We start from the raw sequence: 27658 nt of genomic DNA, 5'->3' as shown, positions 1-27658 counted from the left end.
ATTTCTTAGTGTAAATTTAAATGTAATTTTTTTTGTCTGCTTTTGTATAATAATTTCTCTCTTCTTTTCTTACATTTTTTTTTTTTAAATAAATGAAAATCAAATCAGTCCAATAAAGCCCTTAAAAGCTCCACCTCAACCAAATAAGACATTTAAATACTGCTCACTAAACATTAAAATACCACTGACATTGGTCATTCCACATTATTAAGTTAAGTACGTACTTTATTGTCTCTACTGAGTCTTTAAGTACATTTTTGTGCCAGTTTTACTCGAGTACATTTTTGAATTCATGACTTGTATTTGTAACATTATTATTATCGACTTCCTCCACCACAGAACCAGTAAAAAGCTAACATTATTAAAATGTAAATATCCTGAGGCCAAACGTTTGAGAGAAACACGTTTATTGGACTACATTTCACATCCGGCAATATATCCTAGTTGGATGTCGCCCTCTGATGACGTCACTTAGCGTTTATATACCTAACGTTAGCTGTTTTGGCTTCGTGTATTTTAACCACAGACTCACTTCACAACTTAAATAAGGTAAGAAGTTGTACTTATTATAAGTATTTTAGTTGTCTTGCGTTAAACTAGCGCAGTCATGCCGCGACATAGTGATTTTTGAAGCGAAACGAACCTGTTTTTAAAGAAATTGCTGCAGGTTAGCAACAGCAGTGGACACTGAGGCGACGTTAGCACACGCTGCACAGAGCTTTAAATGGTATTTTTAATGAGGAAATAACTCAACAGTTTCATGCTGCAAAACCGAGACAAGAGTAACTGCGCACTGCCGTTTGGTGAGACAGGTTTGACACAATGTCTGGCAGCGAGTGACTTGTCAAACTTGAGTGTGTGAGTGACAAGCTAACTAAAACATGCAAGTTTTCCCTCAGTCAGCGACATAAGGTGTAAACTTTGAGACACTGCACGTTAAAAAAAAAACAAAAAACAGCGCATGTTGTTTTGTCGTCAGTGCCGTCTGGCAGTTTTTCTGCAAAGAAGATAAGATGCAAATGATTCTGTTGCGGCTTCAAAGGGTAATTTGACATGTTTACGCATGTTGAATTAAACTAAATTGAGCAACAAAGACTTGAGTCATACACATCTAATTTAACTAAAACATCTGGCCATATGTTGTTTTTCAGTCAAACAGCGTGCACAAAACAGCTGCACTATATATATGACTATATATATATATACTTATGTATATATATATATATATATATGCATTTGAAATCTGCCAGCAAGTATTGTTAAAAATCTTGAACACTTATAATTTTAACGTTTTTGGTTAAACCTGCCTGTGTTTTTTTTTGTTTATGGTTTTTTTGTACTATATTTTAAACAATTATAAACTCCATTGTTGTTCTACAAAAACGAGCCATACGAATCAATAATAAAACTGATTATTATGCTCACACAAGTCCACTGCCTCCAAATTCTCATGTTATGAAATTTAATGACTTGTTTTATTGTAAAATATTGCAAATAATGTTCAAAGCAAAATCAGTGTCTTAAAAGGAGTTGCATCTCTATTATTGGGGTCAAATTACGAAATAATGAAAGTATAATTTAAAAAATGTGTAATTCACTCTTTGTTTTTAAAAGAATGGTTTGTAAAGAAATTTTGGAAGGTTACAAACATGATTTTTTTTGTTCTTTTTCTCACATTTTGAAGGGTAGCTTAAACTGATGAATATGTAGGTTAGGCATATAAAAGCATTTTGCTTCTGTCGAAGCCTGTTTAGTCACTACATCATACACAGACTTTTTTTGGTTTATACTGACGATACTGTTACTGATACTAAATAAAAAACTACCACTACTACTACTATATGGCAATTGTCTATAAAGAAATACAGTTTCAAATGTTTGAAGATGTAATGTGACATGTTTGTGCATGTTTTAGTGAACTAAACGGAGTAACGCAATCTTACATATCATCAGAGATCCAAGTTTGTTATGTAAGTTTTCATTCTGAGCCAGCACCAAGACTACAGCAGGTGATTTCCCTGATAAACACACGACCTGAAACAGAAAATCAGGTTTAAAAAAGTGAAATGACACAACATTTGCAGACAGTATTTGAGTCTTTGCTCATCAAACTATTATGCATGGTGACGAACAGTTTCTCCAGAGCAGACACATGAGACTTTTATTAGGAAATAGGCTTCAGTTGTTTATGACAAATCGTGGGAAAACACACTGAACAAGTGATGATTAATGAGTAAAAAGTGATCCACTGATCCACTCAGTATCGAATGTCTCTGAGGTTGCCTCGACTTTGATAAAAGTGACTTCAGGTAAGACTAGGCGGCTTTTATATTATAGCACTTAAATGCACCAGGGCAATATAAAGTGCTTTAAGAGCAATAAAATATAAAACGTAAAGTATATAGATTTATAATCAAAGGTTAATGAGAAAATATATAAAAGGAAAAATTAATCACTAAATGATTAACAATTTTTAAAAAAAATCACCATTAAAAATAACAAAAATGCAGACGAGGTGTAAAAGATAATATAAAATGATTTAAAATAGAGTTTAAAAATAAGTTTGCAGTCCTTACAGGGTGAGGTAGACCATGTAAAAAAAGAGATGTGGACCTTTATACATTATCATAATGTTTATCTTATCGTATAATTTTCTTTAACTGATATGTATAGCTGCAACTAGAGAGTTTGAAGTCACAGACTGGGACTTAACTTTGACACAAGCAAAGTAACTTATATAACTGAAACATCTGGACATATGTTGTAATTCAGTTAAACAACATGCATACGGCAACGGCTGCTGGTTATAGTAGTGTATTTAAAATTACTTTTCTAGTAAGTAAATAAATGTTGAGCTCTTGTAATTTCAACTTTTGAAAAAAAAAATCTAAAGGAGTGCACTCATTTTCTGCATGCACCATATGGCATTACCTGCAAACACCAGATGACAGTATTTCTAGAGAAGCCCCAACAGAGTTTAACAACAGGAATCAGGCTTTAATTATAAATAGAACAAGATGTTATAAAACAGTGGCTTCACATTGCTCCTCATATCCATTCATCTGGACTTGGTACAAAACTTTGCCCATAAGAAATAAATGACAAAAGTGACTTCACACATTTATCAAAAAGTTTGTCTTTTCATATAAATTTACTTGTATAGTTGCAACTAGAGAGACTTGAGTCATAAACGTCTAATTTAATTAAAACATCTGGCCATATGTTGTTCTTCAGTCGAACAGCATGCACAAAACAACAGCTGCACTCTGTATTCATCAGTAGGGTACATTTGTTTTAAATTACTTTGCCGGTAAATCTCGTTAAAAATCTTGAGCACTTGTGGTTTTAACTTTTTGGTTAAACCTGCACTCATTGCGACTGCCTGTGTGTTTGTCCTATGTACCATCCGTCTACAAGGAAATAAGATTATCAAGGTTTAAAGCTTTGATGTGACATGTATTTGTATGCTCAGTTGAATGAAATGGAGTGACGTTATCTTGCATATCATCAGTGATCCAAGTTTGTTTTCTAAGTTAAATTCCTATGCAGGCACAAGACTACAGCAGGTGATTTCACTGATAAGTAACAGAGAGTCATGTAATCGAATGTAATGATGCAAAATTTTAGTTTTTAGTGTCATATGATTGCTCATCCAGCTATTATGCGTGCCGACATGTGCAGAGCAGGCACATGCAAGGTTTATGAGAAAACAGGCTTCAGTAGTATTGAAGAAGATGTGATTAAAAATTTGAGCACTTTTTTTGTATTTAACCTTTATTTAACCAGGGATAGTCCCATTGAGACTCAAAATCTCTTTTCAAGGGAGTCCTTGTCAAGACAGCAGCATGAAGAATTTGACATAAAAAAAGAACAGTCTAAAATCACAAAAAAATGTAAAAAAAAAAAAAAAAAAGAACAAAAGAAAAAAAGTTGCCAAGTTACCAAGTCTTGACTAATAAGTAGTAGTTTAACGAGTCAGTTTAACCTGATGGCCACTCTTCACCTGTAGTCCTTCAGGTGTGATAACAACTGCAGAGCAGCACATATGATACCTAAAAACAGTAACTGCACTGTGCATACAACAGAGTACATTTCATAAGAGCACATAAAATATGTAAAAACAAAGACAACAATATGTAAAATATAAAAACAAAGCAAACTTCAGATTTTAAATAAGTTACAGAGTATGGTTGCCTTTTTGCCATGATTTTAGGTTATTTTTAAATGAACAACATGCGTCACAAGTGGCCTCACATTGCTCCCTTGGCCGAGAAAACTCTTAGAAAAACTCCTTCAATCCCACTGGCATAAACATCTAAAATAAATGCTAATGATCCACACATCTACATAAACACCATGCCACTTTGCACGCAGTAGGATATTGTAATTTTATTTTGTCTAAATTACTTGTATTAGGTTTTTTAGGAACACATGCTGTGTGTTTATTGTCCGAGTTTGTTTTGCACCGTATGTATTATGTTGAGCTATCTAAGATGATTTTCTGTCACGACAGACAATAAAGTTTTCAGAATCTGAATCAAATCCACACATATAGACTCAGTACAAAACATCTTTGAGGTGAACTTAATACATCAGAAGTAAATGGCAAAAGTGACAGAGTGAGTTCTTTAGTTACAAACTAGGACTAAATTGTAACAGCAGCAAATTAATTTCACTACAACATTGCACCATATGTTGTACTTGAGTCAAACATACAATACTGCCTACATAGACTATATGCATGTATTAGTAATTATTCCACCAGTAATTCTTGTTAAAAATACTGAACTGGTACTGTGTAATTTCGTTATGTAAAATTAAGTTTTCATTCCAGCCCAGTACCAAGACCTGCAGATGATTTCAGTGATAAAGACACAACTTGAAACAGAGAGCTACACCTGGTGTGGCCTTTCTTTGTAAGAAAAAAATAACGTGATTCAGTCTTTAGTGACGCAGACTTGTTCATTCAACCATTAGTTGTGCTGACATGTGCAGCATCTCCAGAGCAGCCACATAAAAAAGACTTCAGTAGCAGGCCTCCATTGTTTAAATAAGGACATGCTACTGTAAACATGCTCAACAATTCAAAACCACAAAAATAAGAAGGAGCTTTCATTAGAGCAGAGATACTCAAAGCTTTAGATCCACTGATTGTGCATCATTTTATTTTCTGCTAGTCGTTTTCTCCATTAAGTGTTTGGTTTCGAAATCTAAACTCTGCCCACATGGAGTGAATGATGAAATTAGCTTTCATAAAGATCATTTTATTATATTCTTTTTCATCAAGTAGGGATGCAATTTACATGTATTTACTTTTTTACATAATTTATGTATTTCTATCAAATTAATTTGCTTGTTGTTTTCTTGATTAATAGTTTGATTTATAAAAAATATTAGAAAAATTCGGTCACAAATTAAGCCCCAAGGTGACGTTTTCCTTGATAAGTAAGATTTTTTCCCTTTTTTTTCTTCCTGGGATGAATGCTCATATTTAGTAAATGAGGCACAAACTGGGGCTATAGTTTGACATACGGACTAATAACTTGGCACACTACTTGGAGTCTTTTGTTGCGATACGAATTTGCATACTCGTACTTCACTGACACAGTGGCGCTCTCATCCAAGTAGGTGTGCTGACATGTAGGCTAGTGTTTCCAAAGCAGCCTCAACAGAGTTTGTAACAGGAAACAGGCTTCACTGGTAAAAAACTTACCACACGTTATCAGTAAGTAAATCAGTAAATCAGTAAGTGGCTTCTTGTTAGAGCTGTGCTCTTTAAATGTAGGTATTTTGGCTGTTTTATATTTTATTTTATTTTATTTTATTTTATTTAGTTGAGTTGAGTTGAGTTGAGTTGAGTTTAGTTTTATTTTGTTTATTTCATTTTATTTTATTTTATATTTTAATTTATTTTATTTTATTATTGGCGTCATTTGTTTTGTTTTATTTATTTTATTTTTTATTATTATTTATTTGTAGTGAAGTGCAAATTTGCTCAGCTGATGTCAATGCATGAGTCATAATATATTATTTTATTATCAATTAATATCTTTATTATTGTCACAATCAATGCTGTGATCACATGGAATCAGGCAGAAGTTACACATAAACCTGATATATCATGTAAGTGGGAGAGAACAGGATAATAAGATAAGGTCGGTGGAGAATAAATGTAACAGTAGACGACATTGCTGCTCAGAGTTGAAATATTTTAACTTTTTCCATTTTCCACAATGGAATTTATAACCATAGCTCCTTCTTACAAAGAGAAAATGTGTGCAACGTGGACAATTACTGGACATTACTCGAAAAATTACATAAAACAATGAAAAAGAGATTATTTTTTCCCCCATTCTTTGTAACCATCATTGCAACATTAAAGGAAGCATGTTTAGTTTTACCGCTTTGCCATTTTGTCATACTGTTTGTTTTTCCTGTGCTGCCCAGAGGATGTTTTCCCCTCTGCCTTCAACTGTCTGCCTGATTCTGTGTGTGCGCAGCGTAACAGTTTGGTCTATAAGATGTCAAAGAATAAAGATAATGCCTGTCATGATTTTCTGTAGCCCAAAGTGACTCCTTCAGATCGCTTGTATTGTCCAACCAACAGTCATAAAGCTTAAGATATTCAAAAGTGTGCCATAAAGATATAAAATACCTAAATAAAATAGAATCGAACAAAGAAATGAAGTAAAATGTCATGCACATTGTTATACACGGTTCCTTTTTATGTAAGCATTAACAGTGTAATAATTAAATGAAAAACATTCAAATATTTATCTTTTTTCTTCAGTTACTGAATGGATTGTTTCCATTGTGACACACACTTTCCACTCTACATTAAAATCAAATCAGAACACAGAAAACTAATTAAAAAGATATACTGTTTTATATTACTACTGTCAATGAAATCAGTTTTGTCATTTAAATATATAACATACATGTACAAAGAGGCACTCATAAAAGTCTTTTCTTAAATTCTTTCTCTGAAGGAAAAGTAATGTATTGTAATACACTGTGAATGTCATCCATCCTTGAGTTTCACATCAAGCCCTTCAGGCATTTCCAGCTCTCTAGCTTGCAGACATCTATTAACAATAACATTAGCTTATCCTCCTCCATTAAACAAGCCAGTGTTGACAGTAAGCCAACTCAAGGTAGCTGTCAACATTTACTAAGAATCCTGCCAGTAGGAAGCCTGTAGGCGTTTGTTTGTATAGCTCCCTGCAGCAGAGTCCATCCCCTTAAACAATCACCAATGTAACTAAATGTAGAGTCAATACTAGTGTCCATGCAGCAGCTCGACTACAGGAAGCAAGTGTTGATATTCCAGGAAAGCAATGGAAATTTTAGCCTGGACCGTACCCCAAACTACTTCCATTTGTCGCCTACAAACGTTGTGTACTGTTAAAATACAGTTCTGCTGCTGTATTTAAAGGGATACTTCAGATTTTTTGGAGTGGAGTGGTATGAGGTACTTATCCATAGTCAGTAGGCAGGTTTCCCCAATTTCCTCAATTTCTCATTTTTGAGATCAATAAAGTATATCTATCTATCTATTTCTATTACAGATTTGCACAAAACCTAAGCAGTATTTGATGGTGATGGATGTTCAAAACTTTTGCAGGTTTATTTCTATTGCAGCCACCACACCAGCCGTCACTATTTCCAATGGAAGGTGACGTAGGCGTATAATAATATGGAAAGGCAAGCCTGTTATACATGGAAGTGGCCATGTATGAGGAATTTCTGTGAGGTTATAGTCTATTATTTCTCTGAGGAATAGTGGATTCAAAACTTTGAGTTGATCTGCTCAGCTTTTGAAGTAATGCGATCTTGGGAAACCTGCCTAGTGTATTACATACAGTAGATATCAGTCGACACAGTTTGGAAAAGCAAGCTGAACGGAAACACGTCACAGCAGCTAAGCAATGTACTGCTATGGATAGGGATCAGCAATAATGTTGCAGTGGTATACCAGTTTTGGGGTATACGGTGATATGAAATGTGACGATTATCATACTGTTTATATTGGTAAATGAAAGACTTTTTACAGATACGTATGTTAAAAAAAATGGTGCCCCATACAACCCCACTTTAAAAAAATCTGAACTCCCCCTTTAACTCCTGTCTTCATGGCTTTGAGCTAAGTGTTGGAAGGGTCTGTGTTGCTCCCTGCTGGATAATACAGGAAGATATTGTAGCTCACCTTTTATTACTTTTTTTGATTTGATTTTATTGTGCCATAAAATATTCATGTCACAACACACACCTAAATAATTGCCTTTTTGACATGTTTCTTTGTTCAATTACAGATAACAGAATAAATGCATACATAAAAAGACAGAATATAACAAAGTTTTCACTTGTTTTTCACTTTGTTTCTCTGGTTAAATTGTTTTCATTTAGGCATTCTAAATCTTGCATTGTTAATTCGATGTCCTCTGTCTGAACTGACACTAATCACAACAAAATGAAATCTGACTTTCTCGCCTCATTTGCCTTCATTCAACATTTAACTCACAATCAGTTCCACATTTTTATTTTCTTGTAATATGTTGGTAAAAAAATCTTGTTTGTAGAAAATGCCATAGCTTTAAGGGTTTTGTTATTGTGTAGTCGTTCGTATATAAATAGAAATTCAAATCAATAGTGGCATCTGAGATTTTTGAGCAGCGCTGCCTATCTGCTCTTCCATCAAAGGAAACCGTGGCTTCTCCCTAACTGACGTGTGGGAGGAGAAGGAAGGAGAGGAATTAGTGAGAACTGTAAATCAGTACTCTCTTATTCTTCCCTGTGTTATCTCAACAGTCTCAGATTTCAGCAGGGAATGAATCAAAATAAGGAAGTAAGACGCTGACAGGATGCTGTTTCATTGTGACTTAAGAGCACTACGTCTGTCTCACATGACACTAAAATCAATGTTACTGCAACCATTTCCCAAATGTCTTCTCTTTGCATTGTGAAGTGTCTCTGAATGTGGTCAATGGTTTTTCTCACAGGAGATGTCGTCTTTTTGTGGCACCAGCAACGGCTGCCAAGATGGGGGTCAAGAGGCCGCAGAGAAACAGGCAAGCATAAACAGTAAAGGCTCTGAAATGCATTTATATAATATGTTGCCTTAGAAACACACCTGAACTTACTTGGCAGAGACGCAACAAAGTGAGAAACTACAGCATATTTAATGGCCTTTGACACATTGTTCAGACACACTTTCAATGTGTGCATTGGTTCCAGTAAGATAAGATTCAACTTTATAGAGTGCCCCAGGGATGACGTTTTTCTGAAGGCCAGCAGAGAAGTTGGCTTCGCTCTGGTTCCCTCATTAAAAAGCGTATGGGATTTTTCCATTGCATTTTGGATCATTGCAGAAAATAAGTTCTGCAGAAAATAAGCTCTGCAATAAGCTCTCGCTAAAATGATCATTCCTGTCACTGCGTGTGTGACAGGTGCAGCAGCATTATCACCAACACTGAAATGACATTTGTCCTCTGCAAAAGAAAAAAAAAAAAGAATATTCAAATGCCTTAACTGAAAACCAAATACCTACCCAAATAACAAAAACTCAAATAGCCAAATATTTGGTATCAACCCTGGTGGATATATACAGTTTAAGAATATGGAAGGTTAGGTTAGGTGATATGTTAAACTTTGACAACAGCCACAACTCAGAAAATGTTGACAAAACAGACTTTACACCTACTGAACTCAAGTGTCTTCATTTACCTGAAGAAACAGTAACATGATTGCCTTGTTAACACTTAAAACACACCTACTTCCAAAGTTTTCAGAAACACAGTAAAACTTTCTAAAACTATCTTTGTTAGTCTTTCCATTGTTCCAACAATCACCAGCTCTGGTTTGGTCCAAATAAAACTTTAATTCACCAAATTACATGTGAAAATATGCTGCCTCTACATGCTGTTTTTCCCCGCAGTCTCTCTCCGTCCGCTGCCCGCTGAGGAGCGGCTCTCACTGGCTCTTTGAAGGCTGACTATAAATTAACAAAATAAAACGACAAAAATCACCCAAAAAAACAACCCACAGGCGATGTATTCAGTCAGCCGCCAATAGTCGATATATTTTTTTTAATTGTCCGGTCTTAATGACTGGTGTTACTCTATATTTTTTCTTCAACAAAGACCAAACCCAACAATACATTCGTCAGATTCTCAGTACTTTATGCCTTTCCTACAGAGCCTCAAAGCCCATTAGTAAGTAACACAGCAGATGGGTGGTGTATGTAGGACTGAATCAAAACTACTATAGTGTGTTTGTGTTACCCAGTGCAGTAGTGTGGCCACTGATGCTTTAATTCATTGATGGGTTTGATCTTTTCAGGGGATTTATTTACAATAAGAAACTTAATATATCACCAAAATTGTCCTTGGTTATTTTAAATAACAGCACTATAAGCACAGTGCTTCTACATTTAACCATGTGCACTGAATATTTATTAACTTTATTTATACATATTTTATGTTTAGATTGTTAAACTTTAGCTATGATATTTACGGCTTTGTGTCTGTTACAGGAGAAGAGGCATCCTCGTGTACTCGAACCTTTATAAATCACATTAATAGAAAAAGTATGTGTAAAATTTAGTTGTTGAATAAAATAAAGACAGGTGAATGTACTTGTCTTTGAGTGTATTATTGATAATATTTTTTTTTGTACATGACTGTGTATTATTTTACTTCTAAGGGCAAAATGCTGTACGACCTTAAGTCAACATAATCACGACAGTCAAGCACACGCATCTCATTTTTATTTTTCCAGCTGCATTGAATATTTAATAACTTTTTTCATACATATTTCTGTTTAGATTGTTAAACTTGAGCTATGATATTAACGGCTTTGTGTCTATTACAGGAGAGGGAGCATCCTCGTATTCTCATCCCAGAGTTATGCCGACTCTTCTACCAGCTTGGATGGGTGACAGGGACGGGCGGTGGCATCAGTCTGAGACGAGGGTTCGTGTATGAATAAATTTCCTCCAGAGTATTGTGAAGGATCAAAAATGACTCACCTTCATTTAACTTTTTTTGTTGGCATGTGTTTGACAATCATGCCCAAAAATTGGATTCTATTGTGAAGAATTTTTTTTAAAACATTTATGCACTGACAAAAGTGCAGCGAGGCTGATGTGAGGTCAGTTATATCGGTTTTGACAATGTGTGCAAATCTAGGGTGAAGACAGAAGGCCACAGTTTTGCCATAATGAAACGGAATTCAAACTGAAGGCTTTGACAGGTTATTACAAGCATCTTTGAACTGTGTTGTTTTGGACGGCAACTACAAAGAAAGCGCCACCCATCAGCAAATCCCTGCTTGAAACGGGGAATGGCAGACATTTATTTATTAAGCCAACAGGGGAACTTGATGAAACCTCAGATGAAACCAAATAAGATTTACTGACTGCTGCTCCGTGTATGCTGGTATTTCACTCAGATAGAAAAACATTGACTCACAGGAGAATCTCCTTTCATCTTGTTAAAATATTATACCTTTTAGATTTCTATAGAAAATAAGCAGTTCTAAGCTCCTCTTCAACATTTCAGCAGTGCAGGGTATTATTCTTTAAAATAACAGTTTTTATGCCAGAGAGATGACTATATTCTAGTTGTCAGAGTTTTTTTGTTTGAAGTTAAAAAAAAAACAAGACTTGTTAAGTCCCAATCTCTATAATCTACATGGTCTACTAAATGAGAATTATTTAGTTTTTTCTATCCTCTTGTTGTTTGTTCACTGTTCATAAATTGGTGCTTTAAAGGTCCAGTGTGAAGGATTTATGGGGCTATATTGGCAGGAATGGAATATAATATAAGTAGTTTTTTTTGACAATGCAAATTGTTGCGTTTTCTGTACCTTCGATTGAGCTGGTCCTTTTCCATGTTGCACAGCCATGTTTGTGCAGTAGACCAGAACACACAAACAAACACTGGCTTTTGAAAGGGACATTTTTGTTTTTGTGTTCATGCATTTTTGCGTCGGCTACCGTATTTAGAAGCTCCTCTCTGACGAGCAGTGTCAGAAAAACACCTTTTTTTAAAAAATGTCTAACTGCTTTTTTTTTTTTTAGTGTTTTTACCAGTTTAAATTACTGAATTCATTACTTTTGGAGAGGAGGAGACCTCTGTCAATAATTCATCTCCTGATAAAAACTTCCTGAACGTCCAGATTTTAAGTTATCAGAGAAAAAAGGTTAGCATACGTTAGCAGGTGTTGGGCTAGCTGCTCATCTCCGACATGCCAAACAGCACCTGAGAAACATGAAACTGCTTTTTTCTAATTCTTCTTCTTCCTTGTTTTAAAAAATTAAAACAAAACCTCTAACACTTATAAAAGAAAGTTGTTGGACATATGCACATGCACAATAGTCTTGTCAGTTTACACAAGAATTACAGTAAGTATATTTTTATTTCCTGTGAGGGTTGGTCTGAATTCTAACTTTTGAGGCTTTTATTTTTCCTGCATTGCTTTAGTGTGACTCAGAAATGAGTCAGAGCCTGAGGAGGCCTTGCCGAACCTTGAACAAAAAAAAAAAAAAAATCAATAGGCTTCTCCTTTATCTGCTGTGTTTGGTGCTATATAAAGAGTACAATAGCTTTATCATCTCCATGCTATTGGCTCTCAATATTTAGTTTGAGGGGGCTGAAATGACGCTGTACATTTAAAATCAGTTGATTTCATCTTTTTGTCTCTGGCTTTTTTGTTTCATTTGATCGTTTGCTCTAAGCCATAGAAAGAAAATAATTCCAACAGTGACTCATATCTTTGTTAGGGAAATGTGATGTGTTGACACATCACATAGTCTTTGAAACATTATTTACATTACACATTTGCAGTTCAAAGTGCATTCCAGGTAATGCTGTTTCAGACACTACTTTTTTTTCCATGCCCGTCTCCTTGATATTAATACACACTGTGTTGTTTGTTGTATAACAGAGAGCAGATCTACATTGCACCATCAGGTGTCCAGAAAGAGAGAATTCAGGTAAGAAGGTTCTAACCACAGTATGAAATATTGTTTTCTCCAGCCCAAGTAATGAGAATTATGATTTAGCAGTATTCAGATAGAGATCGGTGTGTTAACACCTTTGTAATGTTTGTGTCCCTCAGCCAGATGACATGTTTGTGTGTGACGTGGAGGAGAGGGACATCAGCTGTCCACCTGCCTGGAAGAAGTTGAAGAAGAGCCAGTGTACGCCGCTGTTTATGAATGCCTATACTATGAGAGGTAATAGACTACACAACTATAGATACATTTATTCACATGCAACCAATGCTAAACAACCTTTGCAGACACTTACAGTGCGTTTCTGCCTGCAGGTCAATACGGTTCAGCTAATTTCGGTACACGTTTTTTTGCGTTTTCATTGTGAAAAGTTGTTATTACTTTTAGTACCTTTGGAACTGTTCCCATTTTTCGTCACCCCCCTGCTTGGGGTATTTAGCACACAGATCTGGTACAATCACCAGTGAACAAGAAAATACTGCGAGACAGAGACAGAGTCTAGGTACTCTCTTTTTTGTATGTGGTACTTTTGGTTCCAAAGGTACTATATTCAAAGCCTTTGATGGAAATGCGGCTCTTGTGGTTGAACTGAGCAGTAACCCGAATGCCACCAATAATCTTTTTTAATCAAAGTAATACTACAACCAAAAAAATAACCTTTCTAAATCAATTAGTCACAGCCTTGACTTCTTAAATCCATGCCTCCACAAAAATGGCAAATTATTTATTTATTGATTGGGGAACACATTTAACAACAGCGACACTACATCAAAACATCTGTTTACAAAGTCACATAACTCGTGCCATATAATCCAAGCCTTACTTATCCAGTCATAAGCCTCGAACTATCCAAACACATGTAATTTCCCTAAAACTACTTTTTTGATCCTTCACAATACTCTGGAGGAAATTCATTTATACACGAACCCTCGTCTTAGAGTGATGCCACTGCTCATCCCTGTCACCCATCCAAGCTGGTAGAAGAGTCGGCATAACTCTGGGATGATTACAAGAGGATGCTCCTTCTCCTATAACAGACACAAAGCCATAAATATAATAGCTCAGGTTTAACAATCTAAACATAAATATGTATGAAAAAAGTTTTTAAATATTCAATGCATCCGGAAAAATAAAAATTAGATGAATGTGCGTGACTGTTGTGATTATGTTCACTTATGGTCGTACAGCATTTTGCCCTAAAATAAAAAATATCCTTGTAGAAAAAAAAGTATTAGCAATTATAGACTCAAAGACAAATATATTCACCTGTCTTTATTTTATTCAACAACTAAATTTTACACACATTTTTCTATTAATGTGATTTATGGTTCCAGGAGATTTTTTTGGGTGAATTTACTCTGAAATAGAGACTGATATAAGCCAAGGATTGCCAAGGAATGAAGGTCGTCTACGTGGAAGTAATGTTTTGTTGAAGTATTTCTTTCAGTTAAAATTCCTAAAAAAAAAAAAAAAAAAAAAGTTAATAAAGAAGCAGAGAAAGTTCCATTAAAAAGAAGTAATTTAATTAGGCATTTTCATCAAAGGTCAACATTTTAATGAAATAACTTGCCACAAAATGATTATTCTTGTATCAGTCACTCATAATTACGCATCTTCTTTATTCTGAAATGCCAGTTGAAAGTTTGTTCAGTTTGTATCCTTCAAAGATAATGAAGCCTTCAAAACTAGAACAAATAACTGACACAGTCTAAATTGTACCAAACTTTAAAGTATGGTGCACCTTGATGTCTGATCATTGGCTGTGGGTGGTGGCATGCTTTCTCTTGTCTTTTAACAATTATCATTTTAGAAAGACAATACTGGTAGACAAGACTCAAAAATTAAAATCTGCTTTTCGTTTTGCAAAAATACAGGGGCACAGGCAGTTATACACACCCACTCCAAGGCTGCTGTCATGGCAACGCTGCTGTATCCTGGCAAGGAGTTCAGGATAACACACCAGGAGATGATCAAGGGGATTCGTAAGGGCACCTCAGGCACCAACTATCGGTATGTAATCAAGCAGCAAGGATTAGTGAAGTCCAAAGACTTTCCAAGTATTTTCATTTCTCAGTAAAGTGGAGTTTTTATGTTGGCCAAAAAGGCACAAAAAGTCATAGTATAGTATTTCGTCCAAAATGGCACAGAAAATGTCATAGTTTAGTATGTCGTACAAAATGGCACGCAAAAAGTCATAGTATAGTATGTCGTCCAAAATGGCGTAAAAACATCGGAATCAGAATAATTTTTATTGCCAAATACATTTTCATGTACAAAGAATTTGACCTGGTGTTTGGTGCAAAACAATTAACCTAGCGGAAAATTAAAAATGGTAAATTTAAATAGAATAAGACAAAAGATTCATCAATAGGACTTGGTTTTACAATCCCCAAAGTTAAAGCACAGCACTTTTTCAGGTAGGATTTTGTTTCCCAACCAATGTAACTGCTGGATGTTGTTACCAGATCTGACACATCTTCAGTTGTGTACCTTGACCTCATCTGGTGTTTTGGCCTAGGTCAGCGCTCATGGCCCAATCTCTGGCTGCGTTTTGTGGGGAAGAATAAGGAGGTGTTAAGGATGACTCCTGGTTTCTGTCCTTCTTGGATGAAAAATGGCAGGTGTGGGGCTTTCTTCTGGTTCTCGGGTGGCATGGCATTGATAGCTGTTCTTATGCCTTCCGTTGCATTGGCCAGGCACCATAATACTTGGTTATGTCGTCAGGTGTATCTTCCCTGTGCTAGGCTGATCTTACATCCAGTATGTGTTTCAAGGTTGCTGGTTCAGTTCATAGTAGGCAGTTTGGATCCTCCCCCCACCAGAGGTGCCGATTCGTCAGAGAGGGCAGGATGTCGTCTGTGGCTCTGATGGTGAAGCTCAGGATGTTTGACTCCAGGTTCCACACTTTGTTCCATGTGAGCTTTTTTTCTTTCAACAGTGTCCCACCTCATCCAGGCTCCTTGCTTGGTCTAGGATATGGCTTTAGCCCACCTTGCAGGTTCTTCCTAGCATCGCACCTCCTCTACTACGAGGTGCCAGCGTTCCGTGGGAGTAGCCAAAGCCCCCCCTGCCTTGCTGAACATGGCCCACTATGTCATGCTGGCGAAGGGCAGATTTTGCATCTAGGACTGCTGCAGCCGGTGTCCCCTTTTTTTATGTGACAAGGTTAGGAGCTACACTTGTTACGACTGGATCCTGAGATTCTGCGAGTGTCATCACCAGCTGTTTGTTGACACATTTGAACTCCTCCACGAGACTGGAGATGGGCAGCAACACAACTCCATTCCCATACAGCCCGATGCTGCTGAGATATCTCGGCAGACAAAGTCATTTCCTCACTTCTCCATTCACCTGCCTTTCAACCCGAGAGATGTGAAATAGTGTGACCTCATACATTGAGACTGGCCACACAAGATGGAAAAGGAGACCGAACTGGAAGCACCAGAGCTTCAGCTTCCTTGGGAGAGCAGAGTGATTTATTTGCTTGAGGCTGTTGATTGCATCTTTCCTGAGTTGTTCCAGTTTTTGTTTATCTCTGAGGTCAGCGTTGTACCACCTGACAAGGCTTTTGATAGCTTCATACGTGCCCATTTAATGTTTTTCTTGAGTTTGTTCAAGAAGCTGTCGGCGTATGCTTTTGTTGATGTTATTATCGTCATGTCATCCATATATGCTCTGATTAGGGGGAGGCGCAGCCTGCTTCAAGCACTCTCCACCAACATCCCACTTTGATGCACACATGTTGAGCTCCATAGCCATAGTGAGAGCCAGGGGAGAGATGGTGCAACCCGCCAGAATGCCCTAAGATAAAAATAGAGTTGCAATATAAACATATAAAATGAAAAAAATAGAATATGAAGAACACAAAATGTATTTACAAAATGTGCAATGGAGGGATTGTACAGTTTTGCGGAAGTTGGATTGATGTGCAAATGTCTTCATGTTAAATAAATTCATCTCCAGTGTGCAGTGTAACAGAGAAAGTTCAGTCCAGTGTGCATTAATGTAACACAGAAAAACTGATTTAGGCTAACATTAATATAACTTTGTCAGATGTGGCTTGATTAGACCCTGTGTCATATTGGGGTGGAGGAGGGGCTAGGGCTGGAGTATTGTTAATGATGCTGAGAAACTGTTCTTAAGGCATGAGTTTTTGGTCATGATGGACTGCAGCCTCTTGCCAAAGGGGAGGGTCTCAAAAAGTCTGTGTCCAGGGGGAGAGCGGTTGGCCACAAGTTTACATGCATGCTTCAGGGCCCTGGAGGCCTATGGATCTTGAGAGATGGAAGATTGCAGCTAATCACCCTCTCTGCAGCGCGTATGATATGCTACAGCCTGTTCTTGTCCCTCGCCTTGGCTGCAGTGTACCAGACTGTGATGGAGAAGGTGAGGATGGGCTCAATGATGGCAGTGTAGAAGTGCACCATCATTGTCTTTGGCAGGTTGAATTTCTTCAGCTGCAGCAGGAAGTACATTCTCTGCTAGGCGTTCTTGATGAGGGAGCTGATGTTCAGCTCCCAATTGAGAACCTGGGTAATGATGGTCCCCAGGAGGCAGAAACACCCCACAGTTGAAACTGGGGAGTCACAGTATAGCATCCAACCTAGAATAACTTGTAGATATGCATCATAGTGTACAAAGTGGGAATTAAGACCCCCAAAACGCCAAAAACCTCATGATTTAGCGTGTCAAAAAATGGCCAACAAGGCAATAGAATAGTATGTCAAAAAATGTCAACTTTTGATCGCTCCTAAAAATGGCTGAAAACGACCTAGAATAGCTTGTGGAGACGCATCATAGTGAACAAGTTATGAATAAAGACCAAAAAAGACCAGTAACCATTTAATTTAGCATGTCAAAAAAATGGCCAACAAGGCAATAGTATAGGTCATTTATTCATGCTAGTCAAAATTTGACCGCTCCCGAAAATGGCTGAAAACCACCTAGGATAACTTGTAGAGACGCGTTATAGTGTACAAACTGCGAATAAAGACCAAAAAAGCCCCCAAACCTCATAATTTAGCATGTGAAACAAATGGCCAACAAGGCAAAAGTATAGTATGTCGAAAAAAGTCAAAATTTGTCCACTCCTAAAAATGGCTGAAAACGACCTAGAATAGCCTGTAGAGACGCATTGTGGTGTACAAAGGGGAAATGATAGCCAAAAAAACCCAAAAACCTCATAATTTAGTATGTCAAAAAAATGGCCAACAAGGCAATAGTATAGTATGTCGAAAAAAGTCCAAATTTGACCGCTCCTAAAAATGGCTGAAAACAACATAGAATAGCTTGTAGAGACACGTTATAGTGTTCAAAGTGGGAATGACGGCCAAAAAAACAAAAAAAACTTTTAATTTAACATGTCAAAAAAATTGCCAACAAGGCAATAGTATAGCATGTGGAAAAAAGTCGAAATTTGACGGCTCTTAAAAATGGCTAAAGACAGCATAGAATAGCTTGTAGATCCTCATCATGGTGTACAAAGTAGGAATAAAGGCCAAAAAAGGCCCAAACCCTCATAATTTAGTATGTCAAAAAAACAGCCAAGAAGGCAATAGTATAGTATGTTGGAAAAAGTCAAATTTTAACTGCTACCACAAATGGTTAAAGACAGCATAGAATAGCTTATAGAGACACGTCATAGCGTACAAAGTGGGAATAAAGGCCAAAAAAACCCCCAAAACATCATAATTTAGCATGTCAAGAAATGGCCAACAAGGCTATAGTATAGTATGTCGGGAAAAAAAATGGCTGAAAACGACCTAGAATAGCTTGTAGAGACGCCTCATAGTGAATTAATTGGGAATCAAGGTCAAAAAAACATATCATGCAACAATAGTGATAGACACAAAATTAATAAACGCAATTAATGATAGCTTGTGATGTTTCATACAAATACTGTAGGTGCTGATAAGAGTCCCATGCATATATTAATAGTGGAGGCATGACTGATAATAATGTCAGTAGAAGATTGCGCAGTCAAAGCCTGCGATACAGGCTCATCTTCAGACAGGACCACAGCAACAGCACAACCAAGTCCACGATCCAAGTGAGCCGGAGGTACAGCATCAGTGAAGCCACAGCATGATCCAGGCGCAGCCAAGATAACATCCAGGAAAATTAAAAAACAAGGGAGCACTTATAGAATACATAGTATAGTATATCGAAAAACGGCAAATTTTAACATGTCAATGTCAATGGCAACAATGGCTAAAAATGACGTATTATATCTTCGTCTTACTAAACAATGTTGGAAAAAAGGCCAAAAATGTAATAATTTAGCATGTCCAAGAAATTTGCAAAAAACGCCACAGTGCTAGAGTACATTGTTTTGGGTACACTATTTTAGGTGTTTTTCATCTGTTTTTAGGACATGCCATATTTTGACATTTTTCACAATGTTGTACTATTGCATTTTCTGTAATTTTCTCGACATGCTATATTATGGTGTTTTTAGCCAATCTTGCAACATTTTATGCTATGGCGTGATTTGGCACACCATTCCAGGTGCTTTTCAGCTGTTTTTGGGACATTTCATAGTTTGACATTTTTTGCCCTACTATTGTATTGCATTTTCTGTCGATTTTTTTGACATGCTACATTATGGTTTTTTTTTGGACGTTTTTGCGAAAGTCTATGCTATGGCGTGTCTCTACACCATATTTTAGGGAACGTTTTCAGGACATGACATATTTTGACATGCTTTGCCATACTATAGTATGGCATTTTCTGTCATTTTTTTGACATGCTATATTATAGTGTTTTTGGCCAATCTTGCATCATTCTATGCTATGGCGTGTCTATGTTATGGCATGTCATACTATACTATGTATGCTTTTTTGGTATTTTTTTTGACATGCTATATCATGATATTTTTTAACTTTTTTGCGTGTCAAAAAACACCATACTATAGCATGTCAAAAGTGCAGAAAAAGTCCACCTTTGTTAGTTGAAAAATGCTGTAAAATAGCATGTGGAACGTCATATTATAGCACGCTGAATAAAGTGCCAATAAAGTCGACATTTTTTATGTCCAAAGACGACATAGTTTATCATGTCGAAAAACGCCATATTATCCATCTATCCATCCATTTTCTTCCACTTATCCGGGGTCGGGTCGCGGGGGCAGCAGCCTAAGCAGGGAAGCCCAGACTTCCCTCTCTCCGGCCACTTTGTCCAGCTCTTCCTGGGGGATCCCGAGGTGTTCTAGTCTCTCCAGCGTGTCCTGGGTCTTCCCCGGGGCCTCCTACCGGGGGGATGTGCCCTGAACACCTCACCAGGGAGGCGTCCTGGAGGCATCCTAATTAGATGCCCGAGCCACCTCATCTGGCTCTTCTCAACGCGGAGGAGCAGCGGCTCTACTCCGAGCTCCTCCCGGATGACTGAGCTTCTCACCCTATCTCTAAGGGAGAGCCCAGCCACCCTACGGAGGAAGCTCATTTCGGCCGCTCGTACCCGCGATCTTGTTCTTTCGGTCACTACCCAAAGCTCGTGACCATAGGTGAGGGTAGGAACGAAGATCGACCGGTAAATCGAGAGCTTTGCCTTTCGGCTCAGCTCCCTCTTCACCACGACAGATCGGTGGAGAGTCCACATTACTGCAGACGCTGCACCGATCCGCCTGTCGATCTCCCGCTCCATCCTTCCCTTACTCGTGTACAAGACCCCGAGGTACTTAAACTCCTCCACTTGGGGCAGGATCTCGTCCCCGATCCGGAGGGGGCACTCCACCCTTTTCCGGCTGAGAACCATGGCCTCGGATTTGGAGGTGCTGATTCTCATCCCGGCCACTTCACACTCGGCTGTGAAGTGATCCAGTGAGAGCTGAAGGTCACAACCTGATGAAGCCAACAGGACCACATCATCTGCAAAGAGCAGAGACCCAATCCTGAGGTCACCAAACCAGACCCCCTCAACCCCCTGGCTGCGCCTAGAAATTCTGTCCATAAAAGTTATGGACAGAATTGGTGACAAAGGGCAGCCCTGGTGGAGTCCAACCCTCACCGGAAATGAGTTCGACTTACTGCCGGCAATGCGGACCAAGCTCTGGAGAACCCCTCACAGGACTCCCCGAGGGACACGGTCGAATGCCTTCTCCAAGTCCACAAAACACATGTAGACTCGTTTGGCAAATTCCCATGCACCCTCAAGGACCCTGCCAAGGGTCCAGAGCTGGTCCACAGTTCCACTACCGGGGCGACAACCGCATTGCTCCTCCTGGATCCGGGGTTTGACTATCAGGCGGACCCTCCTCTCTAGTACCCCCGAATAGACCTTACCAAGGAGGCTGAGTGTGATCCCCCTGTAGTTGGAACACACCCTCTGGTCCCCCTTCTTAAAAAGGAGGGACCACCACCCCACTCTGCCAGTCCAAGGGCACTGCACCCGATGTTCACGTAATGTTGCAGAGTCGTGTCAACCACAACAGCCCCACAACATCCAGGGCCTTGAGGAACTCCGGGCGGACCTTGTCCACCCCCAGGGCCCTGCCACCAAGGAGCTTTTTGACCACCTCGGCAACCTCAGCCCCAGAGATGGAGGAGCCACCCCCGAGTCCCCAGGCCCTGCTTCCTCACAGGAAGGCGTGTCCATGAGATTGAGGAGGTCTTTGAAGTATTCCTTACAGCAATCCACAATGTCCCGAGTTGAGGTCAGCAGCGCCCCATCCCCACCATACACAGTGTTGACAGAGCACTGCTTCCCCCTCCTGAGACACCGGATGGTAGTCCAGAACCTCTTCGAAGACGTCCGGAAGTCGTTACCCATGGCCTCACCGAACTCCTCCCACGCCCGGGTTTTCGCCTCGGCGACCACTGCAGCTGCATTCCGCTTGGCCTGCTGGTACCTGTCTGCTGCCTCCGGAGTCCCACAGGCCAAGAAGGCCTGATAGGACTCCTTCAGCTTGACGGCACCCCTTATCGCCGGTGTCCACCAGCGGGTTCAGGTGTTGCCACCCCGACAGGCACCGACCACCTTACGGCCACAGCACCGGTCGGCCGCCTCAGTAATGGAGGCACGGAACATGGCCCACTCGGACTCAATGTCCCCCGCCTCCCCCGGGACATGGTCAAAGCTCTCCCAGAGTTGGGAGTTGAAGCTCCTTCTGACGGGAGACTCTGCCAGATGTTCCCAGCAGACCCTCACAATGCATTTGGGTCTGCCAGGTCTGACCGGCGTCCTCCACCACCATCGGAGCCAACTCACCACCAGGTGCTGATCGGTTGACAGCTCTGCTCCTCTCTTCACCCGAGTATCCAAGACATATGGCTGCAAGTCCGACGATACGACTACAAAGTCAATCATTGAACTACGGCCTAGGGTGTCCTGATGCCAAGTGCACATATGGACACCCTTATGCTTGAACATGGTGTTCGTTATGGACAATCTGTGGCGAGCACAGAAGTCCAATAACAAAATACCACTCAGGGGGGCCATTCCTCCTGATCACGCCCCTCTAGGTCTCACTGTCTTTGCCAATGTGAGCGTTGAAGTCCCCCAGCAGAACGAGGGAGTCCCTAGAAGGAGCACTCTCCAGCCCCCCCTCTAAGGACTCCAAAAAGGGTGGATACTCTGAACTGCTGTTTGGACCATAGGCACAAACAACAGTCAGGATCCGTCCCCTAACCTGAAGGCGGAGGGAAGCTACCCTCTCATTAACTGGGGTAAACTCCAACGTACAGGCACCGAGCCGGGGGGCAATAAGTATTGCCACCCCTGCTTGGCGCCTCTCACCAGTGGCAACTCCAGTGTGGAAGAGAGTCCATTCCCTCTCGAGTAGACTGGTTCCAGAGCCCACGCTGTGTGTCGAGGTGAGGCCAACTATATCTAATCGGAACTTCTCAACCTCGTGCACCAGCTCAGGCTCCTTCCCCACCAGAGAAGTGACATTCCACGTCCCCAGAGCTAGCTTCTGCAGCCGAGGATCGGACCGCCAAGGTCCCCGCCTTCGGCTGCTGCCCAACTCACAAAGAACCTGCCATATTATAGCATGTCAAAAAAAGTGCAGAAAAAGTTGACCATTTTTATGCCGAAAAACGACATAGTTTAGCATAAGGAAAAAGTGCCAAAAATGTTAAACTTTGGGGGAACTATCATGTTGTCCATCTTTACATACAGTCTATGTTCCCAGTCGATAAATCAGTGCTTGTTTTTCTCGCATACCTCCACAGAAATCTGCAGTTTGCTTGACGAATTAAAGATAACTCTGTATGCAAATGGCCCATCAACAGTAATTATAAACTGTGTTTTTTAGTCAATAGATTTTGCTCACCTGCCAAGAATTATCAGTATAATAAAAACTTTCATACCTGGAAAAAGAAGTCAAGGTGGAGATCTGGCACGACGGTACAGCTTTCCAGCATCGCCTTTATTGTGAAAACCAACATGTTTGGCTCATTATCTTCATCTGTGTGAAGAAAAGCATAACCATAGTATATCAAATCAACCACGAAGGGTACAATTTCATAATCTCCAAGTATTTGTACAGAAGATAAACAATGATTTGAACAGCACTTGGTTGGCCAAGATCTCTTTGTACACAAATGTGCCCCATCTTGCCTAATTTTTCTCAATAACTCTGATCCAAATTACAGGCTGAAACATGTGGGTATCAACCACAAACTTGTTTTGTACATCACAGGCATTGTTGCTAGGATTTCTTTTTTCATTCTTGGTAAAAGGCAGATAGGGTTAGCAATGACATTATATTTACAGTTAAAAGATTTGACTGTGCTTGTTACCTGTCCAGGCAGCTGAAAGAAGTGGTTGGCAGAGCTTTCTCTCGGGTCAGAGTGAGGGAGCGAGGCAGTCCAGGGCCTGTTGGATTACAGCAGGAACAAATCATTTTTATTAGTCATCATTTTCATTAATTGTTGAGTCCAAAAAATGGGTCACAAGGTCAGAGGTGAATGCTTGTTTTGTTCAACCAACAGGGCAAAACCCAAATATATTCAACTTGCAATGATAGAACAGAGAAAAACAGCACTTCCTCACGTTTAGGAGGAATTCTTTGATGTTTTTTATTGATATACTACTTAAGCAGTTTCAATACTGTGCCTAATTTATGGTATCACTTCAATTTGTCCAACAATCAAAAACTGTACAATTAATAAAGCTTTAATGGATAAACTCCTTTCATACATTTTTAGTTTCAAATCTTTTTGGAGGCTTTTATAAGTGAGGGGAGCAGAGCTCAAAAAAGCTTCTTTCCCAGCTCAGTCCGTGCACAAGGAACAGACAACAAATCTAAATCTTGAGATCGCAGACTATAGCTACATTCAGATCTCTGTTCAGTCAAACTGAAGGGCTGTTGACATGGCAACGGTTCTTGCATGAAACGTTAAACTTTTGAAACAGGGTGACAGAGTGTAATCTTGAAAACAACCCCTTAAGTCGCGTGTAAACTGGCAATGTGCGGATCCTGTGAGAACAGTGACGCACTGGTGTTCTTCTGTGGTGTGACATTACAAAGTTACACTGCCAACCATCGGCTTGGCATACATACTACAGCGTTTTTGGTTGCTTTGGAGGATCTGTGTACACCAGGCTCGTTTCCACAGTGTTTTCACATGAATTAAGATTTTCTTTTAAAAACGCAAGAAAAGACTTTTCCGTTTTTAGTAGGTCTGTCATCGTGGCCTTAGTGAAGTGGTGTCTGCCTGATTTTAACACTCTCAGAAGTAAAAGAGGGAATGAATCAGTTGAAACTTGTCATAGTGTGTAGGTGTTTTAATATTTCTACATGCTACACTATATTCTATGTATTTTTTATTGTGGTTACTGTTGTTTGTAACTTTTCTTATGCTGCTGTCTTGGCCAGTTCTCCCTTCAAAAAGAGACTGTTGATCTCAACAGGACTTAAACGGTTAAATATGGGCTAAATAAATAAACAAGCTTCATCAGGCTTTGAGAACAGGCACGTGAAGCCTCCAGCTTTACTCTGATGGTGAAGGTTTGTGCCTCAGAAACTGATGTGTAATTTGTGATTTTGTTCCCTTCATATCCACAGGTATGATGACTGCCTGGTGGTGCCCATTATTGAGAATACACCAGAGGAGAAGGACCTGAAAGACCGGATGGCTCGGGCAATGCAGGACTACCCAGACTCGTGCGCCGTCCTAGTGCGCCGACACGGTGTTTATGTTTGGGGCGAGTCGTGGGAAAAAGCCAAGACCATGTGAGCATTTACCTCCCAGCACTATTAACCTGTTTGGTCCGTTTATGACCAAGAATATATATTTGTACTGAGAGCATGTGTAACAAAGAAAACAGATTTAAAATCCCTACGGTGTATTTTTTTCCCTCAACACTGAAAATACTGCTTTATTTCGAAGGTGTGAATGCTACGACTACCTGTTTGACATCGCCGTGCAGATGAAGCAGTGTGGACTGGACCCCGCCGCCCACCCAACGGAGGAAAAAGGAATAGTTTGACATTCAGTGGTGCTTTTTAAAGAGACATTTGTTGCAGAAAGGTCAGTGGAGTTCAATCAGGAGAGCAGATTGTAATCATTTGCCTTTTCACGCCGGCCTGCTTCAAATTTGATGAAATTTGATGGTGAGGGCAGATCCAAGGTTGAAGGAGATTGAATGCCTGTGATCCGGAAGCACCTGCAGCTACGCTTGCAAAGCACTATGGGACAGATCTTGAATGAGCAGCCGGCAAATCAGGGTCCTCAGGTTCAAATGCTTCTCTATTCAAGTCTGACTGCACTGATAATATGGTGTCTGTGCAGGTCAGGCATGATCATACAGTGCATCTCTATTGATCTGCAGCAGTGATTAACTGCCTTTCCTTCAATCAATAAAAACTGATGGAATGTAAATTGTGTCTCAGAGTTTATTTTTTAAGGTTTCCCTTACCTTTACAAAAAAGTCCATTCGTCTTATTCTGCTCATCTGGAGCCGAGTCGCAGCGGGTGAAGCGAAGAGATGCAGCAACGTTTTTCCAGCTCCTTTAAAAAAACAAACAAAAAAAAAACGTTTTGTCATGTAAACAAATTTTCCCTTTGAAAGCAGTTCGTCATTTTCTGTGTTTAACTCTCAGAAAATCCTTATTAGTGACACCTCTCACTTACACACTGTATTTAAGTATAATTTTTTTGACGACACACTGTACTATGGCAGTTTAAACATGCAATTATTTAATTTTTTCATAGCACATTTTACATGATTTTATTCTTTTTTCAACATACTATGCTATGGCCTTTTTTTGACATATTTTACTATGGCACTTTTTTAAAAAATACTATGTGTGACTGACTTTTTATACATACTATAGCCTACTATGGCTTTTTTTGGGATAGCATACTGTGAAATGGTAACGACAAAGTATGCGTTTACATTTTTATGGACATGGTATACTGTGGCTTTTTCGGCATACTATACTATGATTTTATGAGTTTTTCGACGTACTGCACTGTGGCATTTTTTTCAACATTCAGCTAAGGCTATTTTACCATGCTATACTGTGGACACTTTTTTGGTGTACTGTGCTATGTTTTTACGACTTATATCAACATACTATACTACAGCATTTTTTTCTGGATACTATACTATAGATTTTATGGACATATACTAAATTATTTTGACATAGTATACAGAGACTTAGTATCGAAATACTTTTTTTTGACACACTGAACTATGGCTTTTACATACTGTACAATGGTTGTTTGAGCGTGCCATTTTGTGGAATATTTTTGGTATATTGTACTATGTATTTGTGCTTTTTTTTTACATACTATACTAGGATTTGTTGTGGACATAGTATACTATGACATTTTTTGTGACACACTATATTATGGAAATTTACACATGCTACTCTACATTTTATGGCATACTTTACTATGTTTTTAGTACCTTTTTCAAAATTCAACAGTCTTTTTTTTCAACATACAGCTAAAATGTTTTAAAAAGTTTTTGTGTGGAATTTCTTTTTGGCATACTGTACTATGTTTTTATGACTTCTATCAACAAACTATACCATTGACATTATATTTAGGCATTTTTGGACATAGTATACTGTGACTTAGTATCGACATTCGACATACTGTACTATAACATTTATTTTCAACATACTATATTTTGGCAGTTAAACATGCTATTTTTATAGCAAACTATACTGTGATTTTATTGCATTTTTGACAGTATAATGGCTGTTTTGACATGCTATAATATGACTTTTTATGACATATTATAGTATGACTTTTTAATCAACATTGTATACTTTTTAACTATTTACATTGTATGATTTTATTACTTATTCGACATATTGTTCTATAGCTTTTTTTAACATGTTATTTTGTGAATTTTTTTTGGCATGCTGTACGATGTTTTTAAGACTTCTGTTGACATATTTTACTATGGCTCTTTTTTGACATTCTCTACTATGACTTTTCATCAAAATACTTTACTTTTTACTTATTCGACATACTTTACTATAGCTTTTTTAACATGCAGCTAAGGCTGGTTTAACATGGTATATTGTGGATTTTTTTGACATACTATACTATGACTTGTTTAATGGCATATGATTTTTATCAACATAGTATACTACACAGTTTATTTTACAGATACGCTACATAATTTTCTTCTGCATACTATACTATGGCATTTTGGGGCATTCTATATTATGGGAATTTCAAC

General features: G+C 38.7%; 1 protein-coding gene across 1 annotated transcript; it reads left to right on the top strand.

The window, feature by feature from the left end:
* The first annotated feature begins 467 nt into the window (after window positions 1-467).
* Window positions 468-25839, top strand: LOC121943209 (APAF1 interacting protein). The gene is made up of 8 exons (XM_042486679.1): window positions 468-549; window positions 9000-9068; window positions 10870-10970; window positions 12946-12994; window positions 13120-13237; window positions 14890-15025; window positions 25023-25190; window positions 25348-25839. Exons 2-8 carry the CDS (start codon window positions 9003-9005, stop codon window positions 25445-25447), a joined length of 738 nt encoding a protein of 245 aa, XP_042342613.1. The 5' UTR covers window positions 468-549; window positions 9000-9002; the 3' UTR covers window positions 25448-25839.
* Window positions 25840-27658: the final 1819 nt, after the last annotated feature.

Source organism: Plectropomus leopardus, chromosome 1, assembly GCF_008729295.1.
Source record: "Plectropomus leopardus isolate mb chromosome 1, YSFRI_Pleo_2.0, whole genome shotgun sequence".
NCBI classification, from domain to species: domain Eukaryota; kingdom Metazoa; phylum Chordata; class Actinopteri; order Perciformes; family Serranidae; genus Plectropomus; species Plectropomus leopardus.
Note: the sequence above shows the minus strand (reverse complement) of the source record. Positions and strands in the feature narration are given on the sequence as shown.

What these genes read in the sequence shown, in the direction of transcription:
- LOC121943209 (XM_042486679.1), top strand. Translation starts at nt 9,003, where the DNA reads ATGTCGTCTTTTTGTGGCACCAGCAACGGCTGCCAAGATGGGGGTCAA. An exon ending in AAGAGGCCGCAGAGAAACAG is followed by an intron (nt 9,069 to 10,869) that starts GCAAGCATAAAC and finishes TGTCTATTACAG; the next exon opens with GAGAGGGAGCATCCTCGTAT. An exon ending in TCCAGAAAGAGAGAATTCAG is followed by an intron (nt 12,995 to 13,119) that starts GTAAGAAGGTTC and finishes TGTGTCCCTCAG; the next exon opens with CCAGATGACATGTTTGTGTG.